A 10,315-nucleotide genomic window follows, 5' to 3' on the forward strand; every position below is an offset into this window, starting at 1 on the left:
GAGGCAAATGAATGTAAATGAATGCATGAAATGAATGTAAATGATTGTCCATGCCTGATTACATCATTATTTCATTACATTGATCGATATTACATTTTTTTTTGCTGTGTAGGATAAATATTACGCAAACACGGCGTAAGATGTCAGTTTTGTGCTTTGATCAGAAATTTCTTTGTAATTTGTATGATCATTCATGTCGGTTTGTCGGTGCTCTAATGGTGGTAAGCTCTTCGGATTAAATCTCGATCAAGAATGTCCGGCTGCTTTGATGTCGACATCGGATTTAATCAACACGAATCTAAGCAAACATTTAGCAGATCTTCCGAACAGGGACGGAAATAAAAGATAATCTGAGTTGGAGCTTACCGCTATAAATGTCATGTAACTTTTATTATGATCCTGTAGTATCGTTACATAATTAATCAATTAGTGTAGGGAACTTGTGTCAATCCGCTCAAGCACTCACTGGGATATTTAACTGAAATATCTTTGACGTTTACCGTGAACCCCCGATAATCTGACCGGTTTTAATGTGCACACTTTTTAATTTGAACCCAGGGTTTGAGCAAACAATGTTAAATGAATGTCACACTAGCGCTGCCTGGTGAGTGAATTATAAGCTGAATTCTTTACCATAATACAGGTATTTGCCGAAGACGGGATCATTCCGTAGGTCTAAACTCTTTACCTCAAGATAGGTTTTATCCATATGAACAGCTCTAGATAGAGCTGGAATTGGTTCTTTAATTTTGAAAAATGTATCATTGTTTTATACATCATCTGAAAGAACTTCGTTTTCTGAGACAGCGATATTTTTTTCGAACCCACACACTTTCATCTCGATTTTTAAATCAAGATTTCAAGCAAAATAATAACTTCACTGTTTGACACTAACAAACTGACAGCTCGCTCCCATACAAAGTGACACCGAAGGGCGCTAATAAGGTGATTTTTTGCACATGTAATCGTACTTATTTGAAATAGTTTCAGTGTACCAAAATTGATGAAATTTTGGGTTTGGGCTCCATTTTTAATGCAGATTACGAATATGCATTTTATGCATGAATTACTCACTTCATCGATTTTTTTACAAAGCTCAATCGAAAAAACTCTTCCGTGCAAAATAAAAGAACTAAAATTGGTATAACTAGCATTTTTTACAAGATTGATTTATTGTTTAAATTTTCTGAAAACCAATTTCTAGGTTCAATTTTAGGACCACAATCATAGTGGTTGCTAACTTTTCTCATCAATTTAGGCAAGTATTTAGTATGAGGGGTTATATTTGACTTCCATAGATCGTTTAAAAATATTGTTAGGAACATTTCTTCCGAAGACAATATACCTGTTAAATGCATTATTCAAATACAAACCATTTTTTTTGTAACCGAAAACCGACATGACACTTAATCACCGACAAACCGACATGAAAGACCATGCAAAGTATCATCAAATTTCTGATCAAAGCACAAAAATGACATCTGCCAATGACAAAGCACAAAAATGTGTATCCTAGCCATAAACACGCATACAAAATGTATGAGTTGGTTCGTGACTAATCTATTCCGGGAAAATTATTTTTATCTAGATAGCAAATTTCTATGGTTTTGACAGATGGGATCGCTGCACATTTGAATCCGCCGTAATGGATTCTCGATCAAGAGTTAAGTTTAAGTTTCATGTCGGTTTGTCGGTGACTTAATTCTGATTTATGCCCGAAAATCGTAAACGGCCAACAACGACGAATTAAACTCCAACTAGAATCAGTGTTTACAATTTTCGTCTTCCCTTGTACATCTGTTTTTCTGTTGTGATGACGTTTCTTCATCCCGGAGGGATTCGGTGCCGGTGGTCGACACGCGTAGCTACCCTGTGGAACCTACAACTAGCCATCATTACGCGGCGAGGGGTACTCGTCGTCACATCCCCCGCCCGTAAACCATTGTGGTCGGCTTCCGTTATACCACCATCTTCAACGTCGAGTAACGCCAACTTCAACACTGGTCTCCGTAATGTTCCATTCTCCGTCTGCACCCACGCTTACCGGACCCGTCCATCCTTTCCTAGTATGATCTTATCCACCTTTCCTCTGATCCACTGATTCCATACCGCATTGTCCACGATGAGCACCAGATCTTCTTCTACTATCTCCTTCACGTCCTCGAACCACTTTGACCGTCTCGAAATCACCGGCAAGTACTCCTTAATCCACCGCTTCCATATTCCATCCATCAAGTACTGGGCAAGTTTCCATCTACTGTTCAAACCAGGCCAGTGAAAAGGCCTATACCAACAGCAGCGTTTGACAGTAGGCAGCATGTCCCGGGCTCAAATCATTTATTTTGCTGTGCTGGGCCCGCTGTCACTGTATAACATGTTGCCTACGCGCCTGCCACTGGGCTGGTTCAAACAGTTCAATAAGCCATGGGCATCGTCGGAAGTTGTTCCACCCCGCTTGAGCTCCCCAACAGAAAATGGTTAGGGGTCAAAGCTGCCTAATCAGCTGACTCTAACGAAATGTATGTCAGCGGTCTAGTGTTTATCATCGCCTGCGCTTTAAGGTGTATTCAGATCTAAGCGTACATTAGCGGAGCGGAGCAAAATTTGCGTTGGAATGAAAGAGACAACTAGTACAGTTCTCCCTCTCGTACCTTCGCAAAATCTCTCTCCGCGCGTGAAATATCGCTTAGATCTGAATACACCTTTAATCATCACTTTCTCCAAAACCTCGTCATCCGGCTGTCGTTGCGCTTTCAAAATGGTTCCAATTGCTGCCTTTACTGAGCGAACCATTCGTTCCCACGCACAGAGATGCCAGGCTTATTTTGAAAAAATCTGGCAAAACCCGAAAAAATGTCTGGCAAAAACCTGGCACAGCAAATTAACATAGGAAGCTGCCAGATTTCTCAAAAAATCTGTCTGGCAGAGCTTAAATTTCTCTGGCTATGCCAGATAAATCTGGCAACCTGGCAACGCTGCCCACGCACCACCCATGTGTGGTGCGCCAGGCGGGTTCAACGACCAACGAGTCGTAGTGTTGGTGAAGGTTGTAGCCAGATGATTGTTGCGTTCCTCCATCTCCCTTTTCAGCTGATTGTTCGCCCCGTGAAAATTCGTCCCGTTGTCGCTAAATAACTCAGCCGGTGCACCCCGTCGTGATACTAATCTTCTTACAGGCATGAAGCAGGATTCCTTCGATAGACTGTGAACAAGCTCCAGGTGAACAGAGCTATCCACCGTTTAAAGTGTATTCAGATCTAAGCGTACATTAGCGGAGCGGAGCAAAATTTGCGTTGGAATGAGAGAGACAACTAGTACTTTTCTCCCTCTCGTACCTTCGCAAAATCTGTCTCCGCGCGTGAAATATCGCTTAGATCTGAATACACCTTGCTGCGCCTACGTAGCTACTAAAGAGCCTGAATTTATAAAGAGACGACATCTTCTCCATTTGACAGGTCTTCTGCTCGATTGGAATGACTTTTCCTATGACTTTGACAGACAATCGACTGTTCCAATTTTGACATGACACCTCTTATTAAATTTAGGCTCTTTAGTAGCTACGTATGTGGACGGCCGTACATACGGAGTTAACCTGACCTTCGGCAGTGTTGCCATGGGTGGTGGGCGTGGACAAGCACGAACAATTCTACACTATAGTCGCTATATTCATAGTCTGGCGGATAGAATCTCGGGAACCAATTGAGCTGTCAAATAGCGGAATCAATCGAGCAAAATTTAGTACTGATGTTAGTACTGAAATCACGACCAACAACAGAAAAGTGCACATCAGCTATTGCAAACAAAACTTCGGAAACCCTTTTCTCGTGACTCAAGGCTCGCCTACGCAAACTAACACCATCTTTGGGTTGAGGAAAGTTTCCCCTATCCGATGATGCTGGTAATTTGCGTTCGATTGACGACTTTGTCAAGCAGTTTTGGCGTGACCTTCTACCAGCGATTACACAAAACTGGACCAAATAATTTCTATTTTTTTATGAAACGCACAAATGATGGCTACTTTTCTAGTGGTTCTAGAAGAAAAAATCTCAAAATAATGTTTTATTTCAAAGTTCGAGTGGTAGTAAACGTCATTTTAACTGCTCGAATGAAGTGGTTAATTGGTTTTGTTTATAAATGTTGATAGTACCTTTCCAAATTGTTGGTCTAATATATTTTGAATTGGTTCCGCTTTTTGATAGATCGAAATTCTATCCACCAGACTATGAATATGGCGACTATACTCTACACCAGACACAGGTCTCCGAAACTTTCGAAACCACCGACCTCAGTTTTGGAATTTCGTAAAGTTGCCTCATCTCGTTGACAACTGTTGAAACTTTCACGATTGCCGTGGCGGAAACGTCGATGGACGAGGAGAAAGGTGATTGGATGCTTGCTGGGTAGAATTACCAGGTATTTGGTTCCGTACGGTATCCATTCGGCATTCCCCAATCGATTACGTTTGCGTATCACTCCATTTTTGTCCATGAACGGCCACAGCTTGTACAATGTACATTGAACTGGACTTCGACAGGATTCCATGTCGAGCTTCCGGTTCTCCTATCGTCACCTCAAGAACGACTATTTCCGATGCTTGTTTCCACAGCGACATTTCAGCACGTATCAATTCGTCCTGTGTTTGAACTCCTTGAACCAGCACTTTACTCAGCTGCGAGCGCTGAATATTATAAGGGAATCGATGCTCATACGCCATAGTTCTGTGGAGCTTATTTCACTTGCTGAACCTATTTGTACCAATCAGTGGCTCCGATACAGGACGATGCACGGTGCAAGCAATTAGCTCTTCTTCGGTGGCATTTATCGGTTCATCACTGCCTGGCCAAGATTCTTCCGGCTGTCAGAGCTGATATTTGGACCGAAACCCTATTTGGTTGCTTCATCCGATACCCCTAGTAGCACGCTTGTCACAAATTGGTTGTAAACATTTCTATACAACTTATTTTAGTCGTTAACAAGTTGCTGCAACTTTTTGTGACGGAAATGTGCTACTCGGGACGTTCAATAACGATCCAATCTTGAAACTAATGTTCTGAACTGAGTCTCAAAGTCCAGTGAACGCTCGCTGCGAATCTGCGATCCGGAATGATTTTGTCGATGACGGACGATGAAAGGCCGATCTTGTCGGCAAGATGGCGGTACCACCGATTGATGAAATTCCGGTACAATTCCGGTAATGGCGGATGAACCAAGGCTGACCGTACGTCGGCTGTAGTGCGATGGCGGGTTGGTTTTACCGGGGCAGGTATAGGGGGTTTTAGAGATGTTCCCGATGCACAGGCGCTTCTTTCTGACGAAGCCGGTCGACGACGGCATGGCCGCCCTCTGTCGATCCGGGAAGGGAAATTCTCCTTGGCGTTTAGGGCCTTCAGCCCGAGAACGATGTCCTTTTTACGTTTAGGTCAAGGTAACTAAATGCCACCTAGACCGTAGCGTGCAATGGCGGTCCTTGATTGGTTGAAAAAAAAATCTGAATCAGCTGAATTGGGGATTTACACTTCACCTTGATTCAGTACTCGCACTAAGTATTCTGTTAAAATATACTCCACAGACACTTTTGGTCTACACGCTCGCCTGAGATAAAGTGAACGATGGCCGTTCTTTAAGCATCGCATAACTCTTCAGCTCATTCCATCGTGACTCCGTGTCACCATTTTGCCGCGGCCATGCACGCCTTATTGAGCAGTCAACCGTTAAGCATGGTCGTATCGTTTCACGCTCGATCACAAGGTGCAAATTTAAAATATTGTATTGAACCTATGGAACAGAACGTTTAAAATCTTCCTCCATTCGCTGACGTATCGATGATAACGGTGTTGGTCTGACCTAATCCATGCAAGAACGGTGCTGGAATCTGACCATAGTACACGATTCGTTACACGGGGCTGCTTGAAGTTCGAGTCGTGAAACCGTCAGCATCTTCAACGGAGCTACTTTTGATCTCGCTGCTACAAGACTAGCCTCAGGACCTTGTGGAGTTTCGACCCGGAAATACGCAGCACATGCATATGCAGATCTGATTGCGTCTACGACTACGTGGACTTGCACAGATGAATACGTTTCCTCAACAACGTCTCGGGATTTGCAGAGTGTCCAGGTTTGGAACGAGATTGAACCAGTCCCTCCACTGCAATCTCAGCTTCTCGTTAATTTGATCATCCCATCCCATACCTGCCGCCCATATATTCTGCATCAGTATTCTTCCGTGGATCACGACAAACGCAATTTATCCAATTGGGTCGGAGAAGCTCATTACTGTGCATAAGACTGCTCGTTTCGTTGGGATATGGGACTCCTCCGGAACAAGCTTTAGGTTGTCTCACAAGGAAACCGTATAGGTAAAGGTGTCACTGCTCGGTATCCATTTCATGCCTAATACTGACTCGATTAGTTCATCTTTTTCCGCTCGAATATCCTTCTCCGCAGCCGTTGATTCATCTCCCACTTGTGCTGCAATCGCTGTATCGTTGGACAAGAAGTTACGGGTCTCAAACCCTCTTTTGGCGTGAATTTTCTTGACCTCGCTGCCAATATTCACTGCTTTCTACACAGTTCCGAAACTATTCAGGTAATCATCCGCTTCGAACTCTTTTGCGTTCAAGTTTTTCGTGTATCGAGCACGAAGCCCCGAAGATAGTCACAGGATCATGATCTGAACGGTCTCTGAACAGGAATATCAGAAACTGACGATCTTGAATCCGCATGAAGAAACGATGGAACATTTCCTTAATGTCGCCGGTTAGAGCAAAACGGTACAGTCGAAAGTTGCCAATTACCGACGGAAGAAATGTTAGGAAATCCGAACCCTTCAGTAATGCCGAGTAGAGTGAAACACCATCGACCGTAGCAGCTACCTGCATCCCAAATCATCCTCAACTTGTTCGGTTTCTTCGGGTTCAGGACAATGCCCAGTGGCAAGTACCAGCATTGATCAGGATCGGTAGTTGACAATTCATAATCCGTAGCCTTGTGCGCATACCCCTTCGCTTCGCAGTCCCGAATCAGCTGCCGAACTCGATCATACAGAACAGGATATTTATTGAGGCGCCTCTCGAGTGAGCACATTCGTTTGTACGCCATTCTATAGCTGCTTAGAAACAGCAAGTTGTCCCACTTCCAAAGCAAACCCGTTTCGAAACCTCCGTCGACTCTTCGGGTAGTAGATTCCAGAAGCACCCTTGCTCGCTTGTCTTCTTCGGATTCCAGCGGAACAGAAGGGTGTAGTACGCCGATGTTGTCCAATGTGATGAAATCACGAACTAGTTGGCTTAGTTCTTGCTTTGGATCGGCCCATCCTCCAACATGAAACCCACAGACAACTGTTGACTGCGGCTCCGACGTACATCCGCAGATTTGCGAAGGAAGCAGCAATCCAACGGTACGTGCATTCACCAGTATATACTGCTTCGAAAACCAACTATCGGAAATCTCAGCACTAGAATTTGGTTCGCTGTGCTTGACCAGTCCACCAGGGAAATTATCAGATAAAACTGTGTTTTTGGGCTAATCTCTATATCCTACCTATAGGCTTTTCTAGCAGATACTCATGCTTCGTAATGACTGATTTAAAGAGTATATACGGTTCAACGGTACGGAGTTTAACTTACGGTGCTTGCATGGAAGCTGGCTTGTTGTTACTTGGGTCAGTCAATGATGCTAAAAACTATACCGATAAATCTTGATTATTCGATCAACCAACAGTCAGAAAAGCTCCTTGATGTCCGGTACGGTCCGGCTGTGCACTTTGAGTTTTGTAGTAGTGCGAGTTGATTCCTTGCTTACTTTCCGCGACCTTAGAAAGGGTCAACAAGTTAATCTCTGGACTTTCGGATAACATTCAAACCTATCCTCAAAACACAAGTATTATTTTACAAACGATCTACTTACTCTATTCCAAAAAGAGTGTGTATTGTTATTAGTTATTATTTTTTCACTTTTCATAAGGGTTCCTCTAAGCTAAATCAATGTTATTAGAGAACGCACAGCTAATATTCAAAATCAATGTTAATGATTTCCCTTATGTCTACTCCCTACGGTTATTCTATCGTTAAGAAGGATAATGATAAGGATGATCGAATTGAGCGAAAAGATGGGACAGCGAATACTTATTTACAAAAAAAAAAGAACACAAAAATAGTTCCAATAAATAACCGTTAGGTGGTGTCTATCAATCCTCATCTTCGCTAAGCTCGAAATCATCCTGCGGGGGAGTGGACAACGGTGGCGGTGCAGGTTGCTTGCTCCGACTGCGGCTACTACGACGATTCCCATTCAGTACCCTCGCTGTTGTCACATTGGTCGGGGTGCTGGTGCTGGCAAAGCTTCCCCCATTCTGAAGCGACCGTTGAGCAAACTTCCGGTAATTACCTCGTGAAGGCGTCACCCGAGCTTGCGGTCGATCCGCTTCTTCTTCGTCGTCGGAGACATCCGCTAGAACCAACGGGGAATCATCCTGACCGTTTTGGCCACTGTCCTCCTCCTCGTCATCGCTTATGTCCAGGTGGGCATTCGAAGTTTCGTACTCGAGGATTTCGTCGTCCACCAAATGCGAGGAACCTTCGATGAAGGAAGCAAATCGGGACGGGTCCCGCAGCTTCAGCACAGTACTCCACTGTTTACAGTTGGGGCTGCTGCAGTACGCTCGCAATTCGTCCAGCGCTTGGGTCGTTTCCCGAACTCCCTGTTCGTAGTATTCTTCGTTGGTCAGGAATCGCCTTTTCGTGGGAAATCGTCTCCGGTAGAATGATTTGATCCTGAGCAGTACAGTTCTCGGAAAATAGTAGAACAGCATCAACGCAATGCACAGTCCGGTGGTCGCTTCCCGATAGGCAGAGGAGAAAAAGATTGACCCCAAGGCAGCCAACTGCAGACTCCACATGATTAGATTCTTGCTGCGCTGATTCTTCGGTGGTCCCATCCGGTAGCAAATCACGAAGCTGATGAATCCCGTCGTCAAAATGTACCAGAACACGTACACCTGGTACGTCACAAAAATCAGCCGCAGATTCTCCAGTAACATCTGGGCAAAGTATATGCCCAACGTCCATCCCCCCAGCATCACACCGTACATCATCGGCTTCCGGGGGAACAGCTTACTGGCCAAGTAAACCACCACCAGGAAACTCGCAAACACGCCCAAGCAAACACCGCAGATGTAATAGAACAGAGAGTTATCACTCAACTTGGCCGACGAAAGGAACACAAACACCCCCGCCGCCAGCAGGATCATTCGCCAAAAGTCGATCCGAATCAGATTCAGCCGAACCGTATACTCCTCTCCGGACACCACCCCGATGCAGCTCTGATTGAATGGATCCATCTTGATGACCCGCTTACGGCTGTTCGAGAGCAGATTGAACGAAAACAAGCTCTGTTCCGTCTCGTGATGCGCTCGGACTTCCTGCGGGGAACCTCCCTCGTACTGGCTAAAGTCATCATGATCGCACTCAAAGTTCAGAATCACCGTCTGGAACATGTGCAGCAGTTGCTTTTCCCTGCCGCGGTAGCAGTACGTCCGCAGACCCGGCCGGTAGATGGTGGACCGGTCCGGCTTGTACATGATGACGCCATCCGGCTCCAGGTAGTTAACTGCAAAGCAAAGCGATAGGAATTATAATCGTTCCGGGTGAAATGGGATTTACCTACCAGTCGCAGCCGAAATCGGTACCGCTCGGAAATTCGCAAATACAACAACCAACAGCACTAGTTTAATCATTTTCGTTTCGGCGAGGATTGTTATGAAAGTGGATACATTTGTGAGAAGGCTTTTTTCCGCCGATGGAACCGACGATTGTGATGAGAGCGACTAACGTAAACAAACCGTTTTGAAATTCACTTTTTTGAGGTTGGATTTCGCTGGAATGACAGCTGTTTATGGAACAGGACAACGGTTTCGGAGCAGTGATGCCGATTTTTTTGTACAAGGTGAGAGTTACGTAAGTCCTACCTTCTACAAAAACCGTGGTGATGTCCGTATAAAAAAAATGTAGGCGGAGGCATTACGCGACGAGGGAGAGAAAATTTCTCGAAAAATATTTAATCGGATCAAAATGAATACAGATGCAAATCTGCAGCATTTTTTTTTATAATCTCCCATATTCTCGTTAACGTTTGAACCGTTTTTCCATACAAAAAAAAATGTGTGAAAAATACGGTTCGAAGGAAAACACGGTAACTCTAAGACCAGAAGGTCGCGAAGAAACGTGCTCAACTTTTTGGCTCAGCTCTGGTACTATCTTCAATCCCAAGCTAATCGATGCACCCCTCGAGACATAGGAAAATCCATGAACCCCTCATT

The 10,315-nt window shown here is 44.4% G+C and overlaps 1 protein-coding gene across 1 annotated transcript; it reads right to left on the bottom strand.

The window, feature by feature from the left end:
- Nucleotides 1-7,956: 7,956 nt before the first annotated feature.
- Nucleotides 7,957-9,823, bottom strand: LOC135715045 (nuclear envelope integral membrane protein-like). Its single transcript, XM_065238455.1, has 2 exons — nucleotides 9,664-9,823; nucleotides 7,957-9,606 (listed from the first exon to the last, which is right to left on the bottom strand). The coding sequence occupies exons 1-2, from the start codon at nucleotides 9,731-9,733 to the stop codon at nucleotides 8,186-8,188; spliced, it is 1,491 nt and encodes a 496-aa protein (XP_065094527.1). The 5' UTR covers nucleotides 9,734-9,823; the 3' UTR covers nucleotides 7,957-8,185.
- Nucleotides 9,824-10,315: the final 492 nt, after the last annotated feature.

Source organism: Ochlerotatus camptorhynchus, unplaced genomic scaffold, assembly GCF_037179485.1.
Source record: "Ochlerotatus camptorhynchus isolate MF236.1 unplaced genomic scaffold, CSIRO-AGI_Acam_v1.1 ptg000788l, whole genome shotgun sequence".
Taxonomy (NCBI): Eukaryota; Metazoa; Arthropoda; class Insecta; order Diptera; family Culicidae; genus Ochlerotatus; species Ochlerotatus camptorhynchus.